This window comes from Mercenaria mercenaria, chromosome 3 (assembly GCF_021730395.1).
Source record: "Mercenaria mercenaria strain notata chromosome 3, MADL_Memer_1, whole genome shotgun sequence".
NCBI lineage: Eukaryota > Metazoa > Mollusca > Bivalvia > Venerida > Veneridae > Mercenaria > Mercenaria mercenaria.
The window spans coordinates 33,187,750-33,213,330 of NC_069363.1; the positions used below are offsets into that span (position 1 = coordinate 33,187,750).

The 25,581-nt window shown below is 37.6% G+C and overlaps 1 protein-coding gene across 1 annotated transcript in view; it reads left to right on the forward strand.

The window, feature by feature from the left end:
* Positions 1 to 25,581, forward strand: part of LOC123525151 (glycine dehydrogenase (decarboxylating), mitochondrial-like) — an 86,934-nt gene that overhangs the window by 33,861 nt on the left and 27,492 nt on the right. The window contains exons 6-16 of the mRNA XM_045303950.2: positions 3,502 to 3,649; positions 11,002 to 11,198; positions 16,764 to 16,860; positions 17,198 to 17,303; positions 17,863 to 18,002; positions 18,307 to 18,387; positions 20,776 to 20,876; positions 22,897 to 23,023; positions 23,489 to 23,631; positions 24,385 to 24,460; positions 25,207 to 25,332. Coding sequence (XP_045159885.1) covers positions 3,502 to 3,649; positions 11,002 to 11,198; positions 16,764 to 16,860; positions 17,198 to 17,303; positions 17,863 to 18,002; positions 18,307 to 18,387; positions 20,776 to 20,876; positions 22,897 to 23,023; positions 23,489 to 23,631; positions 24,385 to 24,460; positions 25,207 to 25,332 — 1,342 coding nt within the window. The remainder of the gene's footprint in view (positions 1 to 3,501; positions 3,650 to 11,001; positions 11,199 to 16,763; positions 16,861 to 17,197; positions 17,304 to 17,862; positions 18,003 to 18,306; positions 18,388 to 20,775; positions 20,877 to 22,896; positions 23,024 to 23,488; positions 23,632 to 24,384; positions 24,461 to 25,206; positions 25,333 to 25,581) is intronic.

Sequence of the window (25,581 nt, forward strand, 5' to 3'; positions counted from 1 at the left end):
CCGGTCAGTAACTTGAGAACCACTTGACCCAGAATGTTGAAACTTAATAGGATGATTGGTCATGCAGAGTAGATGACCCCTAACGATTTTGGGGTCACTCTGTGAAAGGTCAAGGTCACAGGGGCCTGAACATTGAAAACCATTTCCGGTCAGTAACTTGAGAACCACTTAACCCAGAATGATGAAACTTCATAGGATGATTGGTCATGCAGAGTAGATGACCCCTAACGATTTTAGGGTCACTCTGTTAAAGGTCAAGACCACAGGAGCCTGAACATGGAAAACCATTTCCAATCAATAACTTGAGAACCACTTGACCCAGAATGTTGAAACTTCGTAGGATGATTGAACATGCAGAGTAGATGACCCCTATTGATTTTGGGGTCAGTCTATTAAAGGTCAAGGTCACAGTGGCCTGTTCATGTAAAATCATTTTTTGGAAATAACTTGAGAACCACTTGACCTACAATGTTGAAACTTAATAGGATGATTGGACATGCAGAGTAGATGACCCCTATTTATTTTGAGGTCACTTGATCAAAGGTCAATGTCACAGGAGCCTGAACAGTGACTTGAGAACCACTAGGCCAAGAGTGTTGAAATTTAGCGGGATGACTGGACATGCCAAGTAGATGATCCATATTGCAGCCAACCATCAGTGTCTCTTTGACTTTCGCTCCTGACCCCTATTGACTTCTTGCCTATAGGACTTTGCATTGGGGGAGACATGCGCTTTTTTACAAAAGCATTTTCTAGTTTATATTATTATAGAAGTAGGCTGCGTCCATCCGTCCTTCCTTCCGTCCCTCACACTTCGTGTCTGGTCCATAACTCTGCCATCCATGAAGGGATTTTGAAATAACATGGCTAGGGCTGTCATTGATTGGGTCTTAGGCGTATCGACGATACCGATATATCAGAAGACAAATATCGACGATACATCGATATATTGATTATTAAGTTAGATTAACGACCTATTTGTTCATATGCATACTATATACCTTCCTGTAAATGCTATTTCAAGTTTTATTGCCTACTTTCCATATTTCTGTTTGATTGTGTTGTATTTGTATTTATGAAATAAAAGAAATACATAAAAATTAATAACATCTTTCATTTTTATTTTGCCTTCACTCCTTTTTTGCATTTATCCAAATTTACAAATTTATGAACTTTAGTTGTTTTTTAGGGTCTGAGTGTTTATTTGGGTAGATTTTTCTCTCTGTAAAATATCGATTTTTGAAAATGGGAATCGATAATCGATCGAACAAAAAATTATCGTTGATACATCGATATCGTTTCTATCGATGACAGCCCTAAACATGGCATAAATGTTCCTCATAACAAGACGACGTGTCAAGTGCAAGACCCAGACCCCTAGCTTCAAGGTCAAGGTCACACTTAGAGGTCAAAGGTTAACACCATAACTCTGCCATCCGTGAAGGGATTTTGAAATAACTTGGCATAAATGTTCACCATATGAGACGACATGTCATGCACAAGACCCAGACCCCTAGCTCCAAGGTCAAGGTCACACTTAGAGGTCAAAGGTTAACAGGGTCTGTTTCGTGTCCGGTTCATAACTCTGCCATTCATCAAGAGATTTTGAAATTACTTGGTTCAATGTTCCCCATAATGAGACGACGTGTCATGCGCAAGATCCAGAACCCTAGCTCTAAGGTCAAGGTCACACTTAGAGGTCAAAGGTCAGATACAAAAATGACTTTATCCGGAGCATTTCTTCTTCATGCATGAAGGGATTTTGATGTAACTTGGCACAATTGTTCACCATCATGAGATGGAGTGTCATGTGCAAGAACCAGGTCTCTAATTTAGAATTACTTCCCTTTTGTTGTTACTATAAATAGCTTATATTGTAACTTTTTTATGCCCCCGAAGGGAGGCATATAGTTTTTGAACCGTCTGTCAGTCTGTCGGTCTGTCAGTCTGTCCGCAATTTTCGTGTCCGGTCCATATCTTTGTCATCGATGGATGGATTTTCAAATAACTTGGCATGAATGTGTACCACAGTAAGATGACGAGTCGCGCGAAAGACCCAGGTCTGTAGCTCAAAGGTCAAGGTCACACTTAGACGTTAAAGGTCATTTTTCATGATAGTTGGGCGTGTCCGGTCCATATCTTTGTCATCCATGGATGGATTTTCAAATAACTTTGCATGAATGTGTACCACAGTAAGACGACATGTCGCGTGCAAGACCCAGGTCTGTAGCTCAAAGGTCAAGGTCACACTTAGACGTTAAAGGTCATTTTTCATGATAGTGCATTCGTGTCCGGTCCATATCTTTGTCATCCATGGATGGATTTTCAAATAACTTGGCATAAATGTGTACCACAGTAAGACGACGTGTCATGCGCAAGACCCAGGTCCGTAGCTCAAAGGTCAAGGTCACACTTAGACGTTAAAGGTCATATTTCAACATAGTGCATTGATGGGCGTGTCCGGTCCATATCTTTGTCATTCATGCTTGGATTTTAAAAATATTGGGCATGGATGTGTACCACAGTAAGACGACGTGTCGCGCGCAAGACCCAGGTCCGTAGGTCAAAGGTCCTAAACTCTAACATTGGCCATAACTATTCATTCAAAGTGCCATCGGGGGCATGTGTCATCCTATGGAGACAGCTCTTGTTATTGTTGGCGGCAGGGAAAAATCGAGACCACTTTTCTGTAGTAAAACATGCCTGTTACATCCAATTTTTAGGTGTTTTTTGACCTATCACTACCTAGTAAGGATTATTGTGTGGATTTCGAATTTTTTTTTTTTTTTTTTTTTTTTTCATGATCAACTTCCCTTTGTTGTGACTATAAAGAACTTATACTGTAAAATCATTTAATTTCGTGGGCATGAAATTTCGAGGTTTTGGTCAAAATGGCAATTTCGTGGGGATATGAATTCGTGGATTTCAACTTTTGAACATAAAATGAATGGGAATTTTACTTCTTCATTGGGATTAAATTTCGCGGATTGACTCGACCACGAAATCCACGAAAATTTGTCCCCCACAAATATTAATGATTTCACAGTATTGTAACTTTTTTATAATTGACCGTAGGGAAAAATCAAGACGACTTTTCTGTGGTACAACATAGATGTTACTTTCAAATTTTAGGTGTATTTTAAGGTATCTCTTCCTGGTAAGGAGTTTTTTTGTGGTCTGAGAAAAACGAAACTTACTTCAATTTGTTGCTACTACAAATAGCTTATTCTTGAAACTTTTTAACCTGGTTGTTACAATTGGATATGTCATTGTTTTGGCTTGCTGTCTACCAAACTTATACAGAATATGTTTTACTATATCATCTACATGACGGGCATATATTGCAACATTCTGGCACTCTTGTGATTTTTCGTTCATGCCAAGATGCTGTATTGGCATGCAGTAAGTTTTGTGAAAAATGTCTTTAGGCGGGGGACGTTGGTAACTCTGTTACAAATTCTTGTTAAGTGTTGTCATATTTGTAGTTTTCCTTGTTTTCAGTGCTCTTGGTATTGAAATAGAACGTGGAGATTGGAGGGAGGTTGTTCTTTCAAATCGTGATATTTCTGGTATTCTTGTACAGTATCCTGATACGGAGGGAAATATTGAAGATTTTACCCACCTTGTCGATGATGCCCATGCAAATGGAGTAAGTATACAAATCTTCACAGGTTTTCAGATAAGAATGTTCATTGAGTATAGCATATTTTGAATTGAAATGTACTATTTAAAAAGCTGATTGAGCTTTTTGTGTCAGTCACATGATATAACATGCTTTTGAGGTGGTTTTTAGGTTGATATTTTGCAGTTACATGAAAGTCTTTTTAATTTCCCTTACTACTGTTTGCAGATCAAATTGCACTTTCGCCTTTTTAGCTCACCTGAGCACAAAGTGCTTGGGGTGAGCTATTGTGATCGCTCACCGTCCGGCGTCCGTCCGTCCGCCCACACTTTCCTTTAAACAACATCTCCTAAACCACCAGGCCAATTCTGATGAAACTTCACAGGGATGTTCCATGGATGGTCCTCTTTAAAAATTGTTCAAAGAATTGAATTCCATACTGAACTCTGGTTACCATGACAACCGAAAGGAAAAACTTAAAAAATCTTCTTGTCCAAAACCACAAGGTGTAGAGCCTCGATATTTGGCATGTGGCATCATCTAATGGTCCTCTATGAAGTTTGTTCAAATTGTGCCCCTGGGGTGAAAAGAGGCCCCGCCCCGGGGGTCCCAAGTTTTACATAGACTTATATAGGAAAAAACTTAAAAAATCTTCTTGTCTGAAACCACAAGACCTAGGCCTTTGATAAGTGGTATGTAGCATTGCCTTGTTGTCCTCTACCAAGATTGTTCAAATTATTACCCTGGGGTGAAAAGAGGCCCGCCCCGGGGTCCCAAGTTTTACATAGACTTATTTAGGAAAAAACTTTAAAAATCTTCTTGCCTGAAACTGCAAGGCCTAGGCTTTTGATATTTGGTAGGTTGCATTGCCTAGTGGTCCTCTACCAAAATTGTTCAAATTATGCCCCTGGGATGAAAAGAGGCCCTGCCCTGGGTGTCCCAAGTTTTATATAGACTTATATAGGAAAAAACTTTAAAAAATCTTCTTGTCTGAAAGTTCAAGGCCTAGGCCTTTGATATGTGGTATGTAGCATTGCCTAGTGGTTCTCTAACAAGATTGTTCAAATTATGCCCCTGGGCAGAAAAGAGGCCCCACCCTGGGGGGTCACTTGTGTATGAGTTATATAGCAAAAAATACTTCAAAAATTATCTGATCATATTGCCTAGACTGTTTAATTATAATTACCTGATGGCCCCAAGTAATTAGGGGTTACTTGACTGTGGCCTTGACCTACTGACCTACTTTCTTGTTTTTTAAGATACAGCCTTGAAATTTGGATGACATATACAGTTTTGCACACCGATCTTAACACTGCCTTTCAGTGACCATGAATGTGACCTACTGACCTACTTTCTTAATATTTTAAATTGTGACCTACTGGCCTACTTTCTTGTTTTTGAAGTTACAGCAAAGAAATTTGGACCACATGTATAATGTTTGATATAGATTTCAATACTCATCTTGAAAAGTCTTAATCATGACCTACTGACCTACTTAATGACAAGCCATCACAAAAACATTAAAAGTGAGATACACAAAAATTGTTGTTATTATTAAGTTAAATGTGTTTAACTGGTCATCTACAAGCAGTAACTAGTATATGATAAAATTTAATGTCTTTGGTATGCAGCATCAAGTAGTGGGCCCAACTTAACTCAGGTGAGCAAATTAGGGCCATCATGGCCCTCTTGTTTAGCTCACCTGAGCCAAAGGCTCAGGGTGAGCTATTGTGATCGCTCACTGTCCAGTGTCCGTCCGTCATCTGTTGTCCATCCCTCCACACTTTCCTTTTAACAACATCTCCTCCTAAACCACCAGGCCAATTTTGATAAAAATTCAGAGGGATGTTCCTTGGATGGTCTTCTTTAAAACTTGTTCAAAGAATTGAATTCCATACAGAACTCTGGTTGCCATGGTAACCGAAAGGAAAAGCTTAAAAAATCTTCTTGTCCAAAACCACAGGGCCTAGGGCTTTGATATCTGGTATGTAGCATCATCTAGGGGTCCTCTACCAGGATTGTTTAAATTATCCTCCTAGGTTCAAATATGGCCCGGCCCTGGGGGTCACATGGTTAATATAAACTTATATAGGGAAAACTTTGAAAATCTTCTTGTCTAAAACCACAGGTCCTAGGGCTTTGATATTTGGTATGTAGCATCATCTAGTGGTCCTCTTCCAAGATTGTTCAAATTATCCCCTAGGGTCAAATATGGCCTCACCCTGGGGGTCACATGCATACATGTGATCTCCCGCGCGGGAGGGTCAAAATCCCGTATTTTTCACCTTGCCTCCCGTCTCCCGACCAAAACCATATTTCTCCCGCTTTTCCACAAAAAAAAAAAAAAAAAATCAGTATTATGACTGGGTTGATAATTACCGAGGAGTGCAGTAAATCAAAGTGTCACCGACTGTTGTGTATTATACATGTTTGACACACATGTAGCTGGAGGAAAGAGATGTTTTTCACAGGTTTAATTGTTTGTTTTGATAAGAAATTAGACAAGCAGGGCCTTTTCCACGTGTCTCACGGGGCCGAATATCTGCCCATTCTCAATGCCAATTAAGCTCCATATTTTACCAATTTGAAGCAAAAAAACTCCCAGTCATAAGAAATAATTCCCAACTGAAATGAATTTTGATTATTCAAAGAAAAATTTTGCTCGGTAATAAAATCACATAAATAATTGTTGGAAAAACCAACCCATTACTATTTTTAGAACAGGAGTGTTATTTCCCCTTATGGAGTTACGCCATTTCCTTCCAATGTTTACCAAATTAATTTGCTACTAAATCGGACATATGTCATTGAAAATTGGATGAAAACACACACTCATTTATTTGATAACATCAATCTACATTATTTAAGGGTAAATACATGTTGATGCATTTCTGTTTTCTATTTTTCTTGTCAAAATCATCAGTATTTTTATACGAAAGTGGGTGGGATAAGGAATTTACATAATTTATGAGTTGTGTTCAGACCAATTTAGAGCTTCGTTTTTTTTAAGTCATCGAGTAGAATAATGTTAATGCATGTTCACCTTCATTTCAGACCTAAATTGAGACTTTATTTCTACAAATTTAATCTGTTAAGAAAGTTTAAAGTTAGAACAAGAGGAAACTTCTGTAAGATAGCATGCTCGACTTTTCTCAGTGATTGACTCCGAATTAAAGCTTTGCCAGTAAAAGGGGCATAATAGTCAATAGCTTTGAATGTAACAGAGATATTAGACAACACATAAAACTTTAACACAAAAAAATGAAGTTAAAACGTGGCATAACTCTGTCAAAATTCAAATCAAGAGTTATGAGGATTGTTCCTTCTGGTGTAGACTTATATACATTATTGTGTGGCCAAAAATGTTGATTTTGCCTCTAAGTTATGTGTCCACGCGCCTAATTTATGCTGAAAAATGGCAAACCTCCAGTTTTGGGATTCTGAACTTATCACATGTATGGACTCACATGGTTTATATAGACTTATGTAGGGAAAAACGTTGAAAATCTTCTTGTCCAAAACCACATGGCTTAGGGCTTTGATATTTGGTATGTAGCATCATCTAATGGTCCTCTACCAAGTTTGTTCAAATTATCCCCCTAGGGTCAAATATGGCCCCGCCCCGGGGTCACATAGTTTATATAGACTTACATAGGGAAAAACTTTGAAAATCTTCTTGTCCAAAACCACATGGCTTAGGGCTTTGATATTTGGTATGTAGCATCATATAGTGTCCACTACCAAGATTGTTCAAATTATCCCCTTGGAGTCAACTATGGCCCCGCCCCGGAGGGCACGTAGTTTGAATAGACTTGTACAGGGAAAAACCTTTAAAAAATTCTTGTCTTAAACCATAAGGCCCAGATCTTATATATTTTTTAGTATGTGTTATGCTCTAGTGGTTCTCTACCAAGATTGTTTAAATTATGACCCTGGGGTCAATATTGACGACACCCGGGTGGTCCCTTGTTTTACATAGACTTACTTGTTTTTGAAGCAGGGCAAAGAAATTTGGACCACATGCATAATGTTTGATACAGATTTCAATATTCATCTTGAATTGTCTTAATCATGACCTACTGACCGCACTCTCTTGTTTTTGAAGGTACAGCATAGAAATTTGGACCACATCTATAACTTTCAATACTGATTTCAATACTCATCTTTAATATTCTTATCCCTGAACTACTGACCTACGTTCTTGTTTCTGAAGCTAAAGCAAAGAAATTTGGACCACCAGTTTAATTTTTAAACAGATTTCAGTAGTTATCTGGAATAATCTTTACCATGACCTACTCACCAGGTTTTTAGCTCACCTGAGCACAAAGGGTGAGGTATTGTGATCGCTCACCGTCCCGCGTCCGTCTGTCTGTCGTCCGTCCACACTTTCCTTTAAACAACATCTCCTCCTAAACCAACAGGCCAATTCTGATGAAACTTCACAAGGATGTTCCTTGGATGGTCATCTTTAAAAATTATTCAAAGAATTGAATTCCATACAGAATTCTGGTTGCCATGGCAACCAAAAGGAAAAACTTTAAAAATCTTCTTCTCAAAAACCAGAAGCCCTAGAGCTTAGATATTTGGTGTGAAGCATTGCCTAGTGGACCTCTACCAAGTTTGTTCAAATCATGACCATGGGGTCAAAATTGACCCGGCCCCAGGGGTCACTTGATTTTACATAGGAAAATCTTTAAAAAATCTTTTTCTCAAAAACCAGAAGCCCTAGAGCTTAGATATTTGACATGTAGCATTGCCTAGTGGACCTCTACTAAAATTATTCAAATCATGACCCCGGGGTCAAAAGAGGACCTGCCCCAGGGGTCACTTGATTTTACATAGGAAAATCTTCAAAAATTTTCTTAAAATAAACCAGAAGGCCTAGAGCTTAGATATTTCACATGAAGTAAGGCCTAGTGGACTTCTACAAAATTTGTTCAGATCATGACCCCCGGGGTCAAAATTGACCCCGCCCCAGGGGTCACTTGAATTTACATAGGAAAATCTTTAAAAATAAACCAGAAGGTCTAGAGCTTAGATATTTCACTTGTAGCATTGTCTAGTGGACCTCTACAAAATTTATTCAAATCATGTTCCCCAAATCAAAATTGACCCTGCCCCAGGGGTCACTTGATTTTACATAGGAAAATCTTTAAAAATAAACCAGAAGGTCTAGATCTTAGGTATTTTACATGTAGCATTGCCTAGTAGACTTCTACAAAATTTGTTCAAATCATGACCCCCGGGGTCAAATTGATCCCGCCCCATGGAGTTACTTGAATGTACATAGAAAAACCTTCAAAATTTTCTAAAAATAAACCAGAAGGCATAGAGCTTAGATATTTGACATGTAGCATTGCTTAGTGGACCTCAGTGTACAAAATGTGTTCAAATCTTGACCCCCCCAGGGTCAAATTGACCCAGCTCAATGGGTTACTTGATTGTACATAGAGAAATCTTCATAAATTTGCTAAAAATAAACCAGAAGGCCTAGATCTTAGATATTTGATATGTAACATTGCCTAGTAGACTTCTACAAACTTTGTTCAAATCATGACCCCCGGTGTAAAATTAGCCCCGCCCCAGGGGTTACTTGATTGTACATCTGAAAATCTTCCAAAAAATTTCTAAAAATCATAAGTTTGAAACATGTAGCTCATATTACTCAGGTGAGCGATCCAGGGTCATCATGACCCTCTTGTTGTTAGTGAAACTTTAGCAAAGAAATTTGTTTAAGCAAGCAACTAAACTCAGGTGACCGATATAGGGCCATCATGGCCCTCTTGTTTAAATCGATAGAACGACGATACTGAAGGTATTTTTGGTCCTCATCTATACACTCAAATAACTCCGCCCTTTCAGTAAACTTTTTTCTGATACGAGGTAAGATTAATTTACGCATACACTGAATGAACTTATTTACATTGGCCGCATGACCGAGAATTTTACAAGGTAAAATCTTAAATGAATGCACACTACATCAGGGACATAAGTTATGTCACTGACTACATTTAGGTCGGGTGGATGTGAAAATAAAAACGAAAACCCTCTAATACATTATAGGCATTGTCCTGCCTAAATTTCAGATAATGTATCTTGTGTAACGCAACTGACTCGTGGTCGCTGTAACCTATCATTGATTGAAGGTCTTTAGTTGAAAAGGTTGGTAATTTCTTACGGAATATGTGAGTCTAGAAAAGATTCTTCTCAAGAACGAAGACAAGGCTTATCAACTGCCTGTCTGTAAATAACTGAGATAGTGTTTAAACTACGGGCATTAAACCCTTCAAATAAATTTATAGTAGATAAATTCACACATACATAAATTATAAAGGATCAGACTGAAGTCCCCGCTCACCACCACCCCACACATACACATACACAAACAGTCTAGGCCTGAACTAAAAAAAATATAATGGACTTAGATTTGCGATAGTTAAATTATGGAACATTGTTACAATGAATCTATCAACCTCTCTGGCAGATACAATATATACTGACTAAGCATTGAGCGATATCCAGGATTTTATGATGCATTCTGCAGAATAAGATTTTTATGGATATCACAATTACCTGCCCCAGGGGTCACTTGATTTTACATAGGAAAATCTTCAAAAATTTTCTTAAAATAAACCAGAAGGCCTAGAGCTTAGATATTTCACATGTAGCAAGGCTCAATGAATCTCCGTTGTAAGGTCACTTACAAATTATTAAAACAAAAACTACGTCGTGGCCGTAAATTACTAAAGACGCAAATATTTTTCCCTCGTCGATAATAATTGTCAAAACAAACAAAAAGCGCTGTTCCCATTTGGACGTAGTTGAAATAGGAGTATTTTACTTTTTAAACAACGCATCCACTATCCCGGATATGATTATATTCACGTTTTTGTACCAAAGTTACAACGTATACAAGGACGGGGATACTGGGCCTACTTTTAGACATGTTGTAGAGTCAGAGCGCATGCTTTTGTGTACAAGTGTGTCATAGATAAAGAAAGGATGCATTCAACTCTTTATGGCGACAAGGTGAATACGGTAAAAAGCTAGCGAATGAGGCAGGGTTAACCTGTCAGGATTACTTTTAAAATAGCTTCAGCTTTGTCGCGTTTGTGACATAAACATATAACTAGTTATCGACTTCAAAAAATGTGAAAGGGCAGTTTGATCTGCAAACAGTAGTATCATTAATATGATGTTAGAAATTCAAATAAAAGCATTTAATCCTGAAAAGTTGTGTGTTGGCTTTCATGTGCTTGTATGTTAGGTGTGGACAAAGCATACATTTTTGCTGTAGTCCAGGCCAACAGTTATGTGGTGAAGTTACTGATATATTGAAAAGTGCCAGATATAAATTAGTTGCGATTTTGTGATTTCAGACGTTGGCAGTATGTGCGACAGATCTATTAGCCCTGACAATATTACGACCACCAGGTGCGTATGGTTTTGACATTGCTGTGGGTTCGAGTCAGAGATTTGGTATACCGCTGGGTTATGGTGGTCCTCATGCAGGCTTCTTCTCAACAAAAGATGAATTTGCTAGGCTGATGCCAGGCAGAGTGATAGGAGTTACCAGGTATGCATAGGATTAAATTCAGAAACTGTCTGCAAATAACAGAATAAATTAACTTGCATATCTATCTGTATGTCCATTTGAAAAAGCATAACTATCTGTTAGATTGTCTGCTCAAGAGTTCTGTAGATATTTGTAGTTCAGTGTAGAACAACTTTCAAATAAACAACTTGTTTTGTCTTGTTAAACTCGGTTTTGACTTGTTCTGGAACTGAAAAGATTGCCAGTTGATAAAATAAACAGCTGATGCACTGTAGGTGTCCCATGTTGAAAGTCGAATAGTAAATGAAAAAAGGAGCTAGTATTTTATTAGCTCACCTGTCACATAGTGACAAGGTGAGCTTTTGTGATCACCCTTCGTCAGTCGTCAGTCCGTCCGTCCGTCAGTGCGTCAACAATTTTGTGTCTGCACGATAGTGGTTTCATTTATGATTTTATTTTAACCAAACTTGCACACAACTTCTATCACCATAAGATATCGGTTCCTTTCTTGAACTGGCCAGATCCCATTATGGGTTCCAGAGTTATGGCCCCAGAAAGGGCTAAAATTAGCTATTTTGACCTTGTCTGCACAATAGCAGCTTTATTATGTCTTCCCCAGGAGACATATTGTTTTTGCCCTGTCCGTCCATCCGTACGTCACACTTCATTTCCGAGCAATAACTGGAGAACCATTTGACCTAGAACCTTCAAACTTCATAGGGTTGTAGGGCTGCTGGAGTAGATGACCCCTATTGTTTTTGGGGTCACTCCGTCAAAGGTCAAGGTCACAGGGGCCTGAACATTGAAAACCATTTCCGATCAATAACTAGAGAACCACTTGACCCAGAATGTTGAAACTTCATAGGATGATTGGTCATGAAGAGTAGATGACCCCTATTGATTTTGGGGTCACTCTGTCAAAGGTCAAGGTCACAGGGGCCTGAACATTGAAAATCATTTCCGATCAATAACTAGAGAACCACTTAACCCAGAATGTTGAAACTTCATAGGATGATTGGTCATGAAGAGTAGATGACCCCTATTGATTTTGGGGTCACTCCGTCAAAGGTCAAGGTCACAGGGGCCTGAACATTGAAAACCATTTCCGATCAATAACTAGAGGAACCACTTGACCCAGAATGTTGAAACTTCATAGGATGATTGGTCATAAAGAGTAGATGACCCCTATTGTTTTTGGGGTCACTCCATTAAAGGTCAAGGTCACAGGGGCCTGAACATTGAAAACCATTTCCGATTAATAACTAGAGAACCACTTGACCCAGAATGTTGAAACTTCATTGGATGATTGTACATGCAAAGTAGATGACCCCTATCTATTTTGGGGTCACTCCATTAAAGGTCAAGGTCACAGGGGCCTGAACATTGAAAACCATTTGCGGTCTGTAACTTGAGAACCACTTGACCCCGAATGTTGAAACTTAATAGGATGATTGGTCATGAAGAGTAGATGACCCCTATTGATTTTGGGGTCACTCTGTCAAAGGTCAAGGTCACAGGGGCCTGAACATTGAAAATCATTTCCGATCAATAACTAGAGAACCACTTAACCCAGAATGTTGAAACTTCATAGGATGATTGGTCATGAAGAGTAGATGACCCCTATTGATTTTGGGGTCACTCCGTCAAAGGTCAAGGTCACAGGGGCCTGAACATTGAAAACCATTTCCGATCAATAACTAGAGGAACCACTTGACCCAGAATGTTGAAACTTCATAGGATGATTGGTCATAAAGAGTAGATGACCCCTATTGTTTTTGGGGTCACTCCCTCAAAGGTCAAGGTCACAGGGGCCTGAACATGGAAAACCATTTCCGATCAATAACTAGAGAACCACTTGACCCAGAATGTTGAAACTTCATTGGATGATTGTACATGCAAAGTAGATGACCCCTATCTATTTTGGGGTCACTCCATTAAAGGTCAAGGTCACAGGGGCCTGAACATTGAAAACCATTTGCGGTCTGTAACTTGAGAACCACTTGACCCCGAATGTTGAAACTTAATAGGATGATTGGTCATGCAGAGTAGATGACCCCTAACGATTTTGGGGTCACTCTGTGAAAGGTCAAGGTCACAGGGACCTGAACATTGAAAACCATTTCCGGTCAGTAACTTGAGAACCACTTGACCCGGAATGATGAAACTTCATAGGATGATTGGTCATGCAGAGTAGATGACCCCTAACAGTTTTAGGGTCACTCTGTTAAAGGTCAAGGCCACAGGGGCCTGAACATGGAAAACCATTTCCAATTAATAACTTGAGAACCTCTCGACCCAGAATGTTGACACTTCATAGGATGATTGTTCATGCAAAGTAAATGACCCCTATTGTATTTGGGGTCACTCCGTTAAAGGTCAAGGTCACAGGGGCCTGAACATTGATAACCAGTTCCGATCAATATCTTGAGAACCACTTTACCCAGAATGTTGAAACTTCATAGGATGGTTGAACATGCAGAGTAGATGACCCCTATTGATTTTGGGGTCAGTCTATTAAGGTCAAGGTCACAGTGGCCTGTTCATGTAAAATCATTTTTTGGAAATAACTTGAGAACCACTTGACCTACAATGTTGAAACTTCATTGGATGATTGGACATGCAGAGTAGATGACCCCTATTTATTTTGAGGTCACTTGATACAAGGTCAAGGTCACAGGAGCCTGAACAGTGACTTGAGAACCACTAGGCCAAGAGTGTTGTAATTTAGCGGGATGACTGGACATGCCAAATAGATGATCCCTATTGCAGCCAACCATCAGTGTCTCTTTGACTTTCGCTCCTGACCCCTATTGACTTCTTGCCTATAGGACTTTGCATTGGGGGAGACATGCGCTTTTTTACAAAAGCATTTTTAGCTCACCTGTCACATAGTGACAAGGTGAGCTTTTGTGATCACCCTTCGTCCGTCGTCCGTGCGTCCGTCAACAATTTCTTGTCTGCACGATAGTGGTTTCATTTATGATTTTATTTTAACCAAACTTGCACACAACTCGTATCACCATAAGATCTCGGTTCCTTTCTTGAACTGGCCAGATCCCGTTATGGGTTCCAGAATTATGGCCCCTGAAAGGGCCAAAATCAGCTATTTTGACCTTGTCTGCACAATAGCAGCTTTATTTATGATTTGATTTTTACCAAACTGGCACACAACTTGTATCACCATAAGATCTTGGTTCCTTTCTTGAACTGGCCAGATCCCATTATGGGTTCCAGAGTTATGGCCCCTGAAAGGGCCAGAATTAGCTATTTTGACCTTGTCTGCACAATAGCAGCTTCATTTATGATTTGATTTTAACCAAACTTGCACACAACTTGTATCACTATAAGATCTTGGTTCCTTTCTTGAACTGGGTAGATTTCGATATGGGTTCCAGAGTTATGGCCCCTGAAAGGGTCAGAATTAGCTATTTTGACCTTGTCTGCACAATAGCAGCTTCATTTATGATTTGAATTTAATCAAACTTGCACAAAATTTGTGTTGCCATAAGATCTCAGTTCCTTTTTTGAACTGGCCAGATCCCGTAATGGGTTCCAGAGTTATGGCCCCTGAAAGGGCCAAAATTAGCTATTTTGACCTTGTCTGCACAATAGCAACTTCATTTATGATTTGATTTTAACCAAACTTGCACACAACTTGTATCACCACAAGATCTTGGTTCCTTTCTTGAACTGGCCAGATTCCCTCATGGGTTCCAGAGTTATGGCCTCTTAAAGGTCCAAAATTGGCTATTTTGGCTTTTGCAGCCATATAGAGACTTCATTTATGGTTTTATTTGATACAAACTTCCAAATTATGTTCAACGACAATAAATCTTGGATTCCATGACAAATCAGATCCAATCGTAGGTTCCAAACAGAGTTATTTTATATCTTGATTACCTCCCCTGATTGTAATCAAAATGGATTTATATCAGTAAGTACTTATAGGACTTATTTGAAATTTCATTATTGTCATTAGTTGGATTGAGCCAATCAGGGTAGATAACTATGGACTGATTTTATGTCAAATTACCTCCCTTCATTTCAAACTTAAATGAGTATATTTCCGTAACTAATGAAGATACTGATCTGAAATTTCATTTATGTCAACAGAAGTATTTGGCAGATCCTTCTTTTGTTCACTTACAATATTTTTTTTATAATTACTTCCCTTTTACGTTATTATAAATAGCTTATTTTTAGTAACTTTTTTATTATTGGCCGTAGGGAAAAACCGAGACCACTTTTCTGTGGTACAACATGGATGTTACCTCCAATTTTTAGGTGTATTTTGACATATCTGTACTGGTTGGGAACCATTTTCCGGACAAGACCAGTTTCCGGACACGTGTAATATCCGCTTTATTTCTTTGTTATTCATGTAATTGTTTCATCTAGATCATTTAGATGTTTGTTCTTCATGTCTACAACAAACCATTATTTTATAAGGCTGTGTAATGTTTGGGTTTTTGATGATACTCACCTGCGTTTACAAAACAACTTTCTGCCTTAACGGGGCATGAAGATAGCATTGCGCATGCGCAGTAGTTCACACATGCCGAGGTATCAAGTGCGGAAGAAAAAATCAAACTACATAATGATTGTCTGCTGATAACATGTTCTACTTTTAGTTTCACGCTAAAAGTTACGTAAGATGCAGGGCTGTCGATTTTTGCACTAATTTCATTCTATATCTATTGGAATTATCAAAAATTCGTATAAGACGAAATTCGAGTTTTTTATAGTCAACCTCGCTTTGCTTTCGTAGCTGCTATTGAAAGTCGCGTTATGTTTCATGTGCAATTTTGAAGAGATGAATGATAAAGAAATGTGTAGAAATAGTTTAATTACTTATTTTGATATCAAATTAACAACAAAACACTGTCAAAATATTTGTCCGGAAACTGGTTTACCTGACGGGAAAAATAAATCATTTTAATGACCTCATTTGAGGTCCAATGGAACCCATATTTTACATCACAACGCGATACTGATAACAACATCGGATGTGGAAGGAGCTGAAGTTTGTGCAGTATGGGCTTCATTTATGTCAACAAATTTTTTAGGGAATAATGTAGCCGAAATATGAAAATGTGTCCGGAAAATGGTTCCCAACCAGTACCTTGTAAGATTTTTTTTTCTTTTTGATTAAATTTCTTCCCTTTGTTGTTCCTGTCCTTTGGACTTAGATATTTTTTCTGAGGACCTTCTTGTCCTCAAGTGCAGTGATAACAGGTGAGCGATATAGGGCCATCATGGCCCTCTTGTTTCTTGTATTTATCTCTTGAATTCTGATAAAAAATGATATACATTTTATGTATTTTCAGTTTTCAAAAAATAAGTATCTGTTCTATAGGTAAATTCTTTGATATTTCTATTTATGAAGTTGATTTTCATGGATTTTAAGGTTGCATATCTTTGAACATTGATGTCTGATGATGAAATAGGTTCTCATATTTAAAAAAATTTAATCCACAAAATTATGTCCTCATGAAATACCTGTTTTGGTTTGAAATTATGAAACTTTATGCCGTTAAAGTCGACAAATGCTGAAACATCTGACTAGCACATTTATTTGTTAAACAGAGATGCAGCAGGAAGAGAGGCATATAGATTGGCCTTACAGACAAGAGAACAACATATCAGACGTGACAAGGCCACTAGCAATATCTGTACAGCTCAGGTATACCTTTAGAAAATCCCCTGAAAAAAATTCATCACATTAATAAAAGGTGTGTTATTTACTTTTCAATCCTAAAATGATCAGTAGCCATCAGGGATAGCAATTTAATGCATTCTATACATTTATTTACCCAAAGTCAGTGATGCATTTCCATTGGTTTAACAGATCTATTTTAGAACTGATTAATTGCCACTTAACATTTTTTAATTCTAGTGAATCACTGTTACATAACCATTTCAGCAATAGTTCTATTTGGAGTTTCACAGTCTTTTCCAGATAGGTAGAAATTATTTCAAATAATATGGAATTATACTTATTATGTGTGTGAATGTTTCAGGCATTACTTGCAAATATGGCAGCAATGTATGCAATATACCATGGTCCAGATGGGCTCAAACACATTGGCAAAAGGGTACATAATGGAACACTTATACTTGCAGAAGGTACCGAGAGTGTTCAGTATTACAATATTGCAAAAACAATGTTACATTTTACAAAAAAGCAATATTTTCCACTTTCTGCTAATTGTCAAAGTGATTGCTCTAAAAAGAGAAACAGGAATGTGTTCACATACTTTCTTTGTTTCGAGCCGTTACATTTGTTGGTCAGTTCTGTTGGATTCTAGAACACCAAAACAGTTCAGGTCATGTGGCAACTTCTCAGCATGTAATGCTAGGGGAAGAACCTAGGTGCCTCTGTGTGCATTATTTCATACATGAGTCTGTACCTTTGTAGAAGCACCAACTTCCTGTAAAACCAGTGGTTTTTTCACTTGAAAGAATTCTACATCCCTTGTTGGGTTTTGAAGCCACAGTGATAAGAAACAAGTGATTTAAAGTCTGTGACCTCAAACACACCTACCCTGAGGCCCCACTCAAACTGTTAGGAGAGTAATTATGTACCATTTGGCACAAAAAGCTTTTATTCTAAGAGCACAGTTCTGAAATTCTTTTGTTTAAAAGTAATATGAATGTTATGCAGCTCCAGTTTGATTTATTTAAGGAATACGAAGGGCCGGACACAATGTTCACAACACATTGTATTTTGACACACTGAAGATTACACCAGCATGTAAACAGTCAGATATTCATTCAAAGGCAGACAAAAAGATGATAAACCTCCGATATTTTGGAGATGGAGATGTAAGTCTGATTCTTCAGATGCCAGGACACAATATAACTCAAATTCTGATATAATGTATATATTACATATACATAATTCACCAAATAAGGCTTTTTTAAAGGAGACTGACATTATTTTCAAAGCAAAATGATAAGGTATGAATCTCTGCAGTAAGAATTTTAGCAAATGGCAGCAGCCATAGATACTCGGGTACACAGATATTTGATGTTCTATGTGTGTCATTTCTAAACATTAAATACTGTATTTTGTTAGTTAGTTTTCATTTTCTATGGGGATAAAGATTTGCATTTATATTTTGTTCAGATTGGATTGTCGTTGGATGAAACAGTGGAGCGGGAGGATTTGAAGGATCTGTTAGAAATATTTGATTCCCCAGATTCTATGGTAAGTTTAAAACTTGTCAGACAATGACTCATAGTTATTTTTGCTATTTGAAAATATTTTTAAAAGTATCCTGTATTTTAAAGATATTTTTTATAGCTGAAATTTAAATATGAATGTAGTGATCAATTTTGTGTTTTAAATTATATACATATATCCTTCTAGTTTTGTTTTTAGCTCACCTGTCACAAAGTGACAAGGTGAGCTTTTGTGATCACGCAGCGTCCGTCCGTCAGTCCGTGCGTGCGTGCATGCGTAAACTTTTGCTTGTGACCACTCTAGAGGTCACATTTTTTATGGGATCTTTATGAATATTGGTCAGAATGTTCATCTTGATGATATCTAGGTTGAATTCGAAACTGGGTCATGTGCAGTCCAAAACTAGGTCAGTAGGTCTAAAAATAGGAAAACGTTGTGACCTCCCTACAGGCCATATTTTTCAATGGATCTTCATAAAAATTGGTCAGAATGTTCATCTTGATGATATCTAGGTCAAGTTCGAAACTGGGTCACGTGCCTTCAAAAACTAGGTCAGTAGGTCAAATAATAGAAAATCCTTGTGACCTCTCTGATGGTCATATTTATCATGGGATCTGCATGAAAATTGGTCAGAATGTTCATCTTGATGATATCTAGGTCAAGTTCGAAACTGGGTCACATCCGGTCCAAAACTAGGTCAGTAGATCAAATAATAGAAAAACCTTGTGACCTCTGTAGAGGCCGTATTTTTCATTGGATCTATATGAAAATTGATCAGAATGTTCATCTTGATGATATCTAGGTCAAGTTTGAAACCGGGTCAACTGCGGTCAAAAACTAGGTCAGTGGGTCAAATAATAGAAAATCCTTGTGACCTCTCTAGAGGTCATATTTTTCATGGGATCTGTATGAAAATTGGTCAGAATGTTCATCTTGATGATATTTAGGTCAGGTTCGAAACTGTGTCACGTCCGATCCAAAACTAGGTCAGTAGGTCAAATAATAGAAAAACCTTGTGACCTCTGTAGAGGACATATTTTTCATGGGATCTGCATGAAAATTGGTCAGAATGTTCATCTTGGTGATTTCTAGGTCAGGTTTGAAATTGGGTCAACTGCGGTCCATAACTATGTCAGTAGGTCTAAAAATAGAAAATTCTTTTGACCTCCCTAGAGGCCATATTTTTCATGGGATCTTCATGAAAATTGATCAGAATGTTCACTTTGATGATATCCAGGTCAAGATTGAAACTGGGTCACGTGCGGTCCAAAACTAGGTCATCAGGTCAAATAATAGAAAAACCTTGTGACATCTCTGGAGGTCATATTTTTCATGGGATCTGTATGAAAATTGGTCAGAATGTTCAGCTTTATGATATGTAGGTCAAGTTTGAAACTGGGTCACGTGCGGTCAAAAACCAGGTCTGTAAGTCAAATAATAGAAAAACCTTGTGACCTCTGTAGAGGCCATATTTTTCATGGGATCTGCATGAAAATTGGTCAGAATGTTCATCTTGATGATATCTAGGTCAAGTTTGAAACTGGATTACATGCGGTCAAAAATTAGGTCAGTAGGTCAAATAATAGAAAAACCTTGTGACCACTTTAGAGGCCATAGTTTTCATGGGATCTGTATGAAAGTTGGTCTGAATGTTCATCTTGATGATATCTAGGTCAGGTTTGAAACCGGGTCAACTGCAGTCAAAAACTAGGTCACTAGGTCTCAACATAGAAAGACCTTTTGACCTCTCTAGAGGCCATATTTTTGAATGGATCTTCATGAAAATTGGTGAGAATGTTCACCTTTATGATATCTAGGTCAAGTTCGAAACTGGGTCACATGCGATCAAAACTAGGTCAGTATGTCTAAAAATAGAAAAACCTTGTGACCTCTCTGGAGGCCATATTTTTCATGAGATCTTCATGAAAATTGGTGAGAATGTTCACCTTGATGATATGTAGGTCAAGTACAAAACTGGGTCACATGCCTTCAAAAACTAGGTTATTATGTCAAATAATAAAAAAAACCTTGTGACCTCTCTAGAGACCATATTTGTCAATGGATCTTCATGAAAATTGGTCAGAATTTTTTATCTTGAGGATATCTAGGTCAAGTTCAGAAGTAGGTCACATGAGCTCAAATAATAGAAAAAAACGACGTCATACTCAGTTCATGTGGGGGCAGGTGAGCGATTCAGGACCATCATGGTCCTCTTGTTGTATACAGCGATGTTGTCAATTTAAGGCGAGCTGTTAATATACCAGTGCTGTTGCAAGTGTCATTAACAAATAGAATTTGAACAGGACAAAAAAGTCTTGCAAAGTGGATTCTTTTTATTGCAATGTTGGTCCTGTATGTTTCAGTCTATTTCTAAATTTTGTGCTTACATGATTATTGTTACTGTTCATTCAGGAGAAAATAGCAGAGGATCTTGGTTCAGAACCACTTGAAAGTATAGAGAACACCATGTTCAGAAGGACCAATGATATTTTGACACATGCGGTATTTAATAGGTACAGTACATTTTAAGTCTGCGATATAGGAAATTTATTTAGATCCTTACTAGATAAAACAGACAAGAATCACTTAGCTGAAATGTGTTTTTGAATTTTCACGTATTATGTTGTGTAGCGCAATAGTTTATGACAGTTTGTTACTAACCAGGGCTCCGGAAATTTTGATAACTCAATCGGTCCGAAACGAAAATCCTGACATCGGCGCTACCCCACCCACCGCATTCCCAATATAACATATTTTGTGAAACGTGATAGAGTAAAGAAATAAGCATGTCATGCATTAAAACTGAGTTACCGGTCACTGCGAGTTACCATACAATGAAGACAGTTATTCAGTGTTATGTGTGATCGTTACTTTGTTTAAATTTCAATGTTTTTCCAAGAAAACACTTGCAAGGATAAAATTGCCGAGGCATTGACAACGCGTACGTAACTAGTCTAAAAGCCAACGCACGTGACTTCGGTACCGTACACACGGCAGATACTTTGTGATGTTTCCTCATACTTTGACGGAATTCTATAAAATACAATACGTCAAAGTGAATTATACGATACATATTCTCTGCTAAACAGCCTCAGTATTTTAAGAATACTCTGCCGCGGACCGAATGTGTACGTTATGTGAACGCTGAGATCGAATTTCCCGCATGCATAGTACCAAAATGTCACGCGGGTTGGCCACTGATATTTCATTTCACTTACGTTGTACTTCAATAAGCAACTACATTTTATAAAGTTATGTTCTCTTCTGATGTAAACAAAATTTCATTTTGAAACGTTTTTTAAAGACCGATTTGATAAACAGCGCCACTCCGGTTCTCTCTATCATTTGTTGTTTTCATTTTCTTTTTTTGTACAGTCGGGTTGCAAAGAAGATTTTCCACACTTGTTTCAACTGGAGCCCCAACAAATGAATCATGTAATTTTTTCAAATAAATCAATTATAAAAATTATTTTTATCGGTTTTCCGTGTGATGTCTCATTAAATCAAATACCTATAATGCACAATTATAACTCCTTGATTAAATGCAGTGACCCTTTGTTTTTTACCGCAATCAAACATAGCCTTTTGTAATAAACCATCCATCGGATTCTAGATAAAAGAAGTGGATCCCCGTCGAAATGATTTGGATCCAGTCAGAAACATTTGGAAACCAGTCAAAAATGTTTAATACATTGCAGTCGGCTGTCTGCAAACATTAAAGGATGTGCCGCGCGAGCACTGATTGCGTCATGTGCTAATTACGGACCGATTATCAAAGTGACAATCAGACCGTTTGACACGTTTATTGATTATCTGAGAGTGCGACCAACAATTTCCTGCTTGGCAGGTGATCGTGTATTGAGATATCAGACCGAAATTTATACTTTTCTCCATTTTTACGGGACCGATTTTTTTCGTTTTTTCACTTCACAAATCGGTCTGAAAAGTCAAAAATCGGTCCAAAACCGACAAACCGGCAAATTTCCGAAGCCCTGGTACTAACCATTTAAATTCTCTGGGAATTAGAGGAGAAATGGGAATGATCAGCATGTATATAGATGAACAATTGTGTTAAATCATATCAGAGGCCTTCGTTGCTGAGTGGTGAAGGTTGCTGATCTACTCACTTGCTCCTCACTGTTGTGGGTTGGAAACCCCACTTGGGATGTAGTATGTTTTGATGTGAGGAAATCATGCTGACTTGCAGAAAGCTGATGGTTCTGCCCAGGTACCAGCTCTTCAAGGGGCATGAAGTGTCAAACAGTTTTAACATAAACTTCCATCATCTGTTTTGTATAATTGATATAAAATCACACAGAAATACATATTTCTGAAGAAATTTTTTATGACAACCTGTGATATATTACAAAAGTCTGACTTAAATTGTGTTGGTTTGACTCTAAATCCAACAAAGACAAAAATCTCGCATCTATGTTGACATCTACCTAAAGAAGACCAATCAAGATTTTTAGTTACGAACTCTGAAATACTTGGCTTGTAAAGTCATAATTTCATTAATTGTTTATATTGCAGGTACCAGTCAGAGACTGATATTGTACGGTATATGAAACAGCTTGAGAACAAAGATCTGTCGCTTGTACATTCCATGATACCTCTTGGATCATGTACCATGAAACTAAACAGTACTACAGAAATGATGGTAACACATTTCCCATTTTATTTTGCTTTGTGAATATCCCCAGCAAATTGAAGGTTTTTGAGGAAAAATATTCAAGTTTGTGTCGGCTTATACATGTACATGGTATATTCAGAGGCTTTTCCACTTTCAATTTTCACATTGTCAGAAGTTCAGCATTTTGTGAATAATTAAACAGGACAAATTGGTGTAATTTGAGAAATAAATTTTGCATGGTGTTGAAGTGTTTTGTAGTAAGCCATATTTTTCTCCACAATTAACTTAACTTTTTCCAAACAATATATGTTTCTGACCTATTGTCTTATACCAGCAGGAGAATAAAGATGCTTTGTGACAATTATACTAGGTTTATTGTAGTGGTTGCACTTTAAGGTTAGTTGATACATATCAGTGCTACATGAGAGGCTGTTAATGTTTTGCAGTATCTGTTAAGACTGATCTTGCAATTTTTGTTTTGCTTTTTTTCAGCCGGTGTCATGGAAGGAGTTTTCAAGTTTACATCCCTTTATTCCAGTAAATCAGGCTCAGGGTTACCAGGAAATGTTTCATGAGTTAGAGAGTGATCTTTGTGAGATTACCGGCTATGATAAAATCTCATTTCAACCAAATAGGTAAGGTTAAAATTTTGTTTTCCTTGAAAATAAACATATGAATAAAAATGCTTAACCCTTAACATGCTGGACACAATTGGTTTGCCTTTGCGACCGGTGTAGATCATGATCTGCACTGTTCGCTATTCAGTCAGTATCTTTTTGGTACTGTCCAAATTGAAAGATGGAGAAGTTCATTATAGAAATTTAGCAGTGTAAGGGTTAAAGGGTCTTCCCTTTAAGTGGTTAAGGCCACAGACTTGACTTGCTCCTCACTGATTCTGGTTTGAAACCTTGCTGATGGTGTAGAGTTTTTCAAAGGAAGCCATTCAGCTTGTTTATGAAAGGTTGATAGTTCTACCCAGATGCCTGCCCATGCCTTTTATAATGCCAGGAGGGGCACATTTGGTCTTCCTCAACTATCAACAGTTTTAAAAATAGCCATAGGACCAGTATTGTGTTTGTGTGACTCTAAACCCAATAAGAAACAATGCTTGAACTAAATATTGATGTCTAAAACTTTAGAACATTTCATAGGAGTGGGTGATGCAACAATAACTGAATTGAAGGTATTCTGTGTTGGAGTTTTGAAAGAAGTTTGTAATGATAGAGAAAAGATGTACTGTATTCATCTTCATCAATAATTTAACTTAACCAACTCTGTGCATTTATTGACTGCATACAAAATCTGCGTTTTGCAAGGTATATTTATCATGAGACAGAACATCTTTGTTTTGACTGAAAGTAGAACTAACTATAGAAACTTTATTACAGTGGTGCCCAAGGCGAGTATGCTGGACTAAGAGCAATAATGGCATATCTCCATGCTATTGAAGAAACACAGAGAAAGGTAATGTAACACTTGTTGAGTGCCATTTATACAGTTTATATAAATCAAAATTGATCGTCTGTTTGAATATTTCCTCCTACTATACCATTTTGAATTTTCATTTTGCCCAAGTTTATTCACAGTTCTATAAAACGGGGAATTGGCAGTTACTAGCAGAGAACAGGTTAGTACTGGTGCAGAATCTAGGAAAACTGGCCAGGTTAACTGCTGCCCATTACATAACTAAAATACTGTTGAAAATGACACTTAACCCAAAACAAACCAAGCAAATTGTATAATTTTGGGTTTGTTATGGAAAGAGTTGAGAAGTGTTAAAAGTGGTTTTATTCCTATTCTTTGGAGAGAAAAGAAATGGATTGACACAGTCTTTTCCCTGATTTGGTTGTATTAAAATAGTCCTAGCCCCACATTCACAAAACTTTTTTTCGGTTTCGGTTTGAGATTGATATTTTGATAGCAAATTTTGCTAGAACTTAAAATATTAAATTCCAGTTGGGACTTACCATCAGTACTGAACAGTTACCTGAAAATAGTTATTAACCTAACGTTTGATTTTAGATATGCAATTTAGATATAACTGACAATGAAGTTTAATTATCAAACTTAGCTGAGTCTGAAAATGTTTTGTGAACATGATGCCTGAATTTTATATTGTAAGTCATCTTAATGCCACTGACTTGTTTAAAAGATGTATAGCGTTAAAGATATCCAAGATAGATAACATGCCAGTTTCTATTTGTAAACAGGTATGTTTGATACCAACATCAGCACATGGTACTAATCCAGCAAGTGCCCAGATGGCGGGTATGAAGATACAACCTATCAATGTAGACAAGAATGGAGCCATTGACATGAAACATCTCGCTAAAAATGTAAGCTCATTACCTTGTCTCTGATACACATCGTCAATACCATTTCTTTAAAATGAATGGATCTTTTGGATTAATTTCTGTTGTGTTTTTGTTAGCTTAAAGTTCCATTAGGCTTTTAATTTTATGTTAAAAAAATAATGAAGCAGTTGTCCTTTTAAATGTTATGCATAATTACATGGTTAGTAAGTCACTTTTTAGCTCACCTGAGCACGAAGTGCTCAAAGGTGAGCTTTTGTGATCACTCTGTGT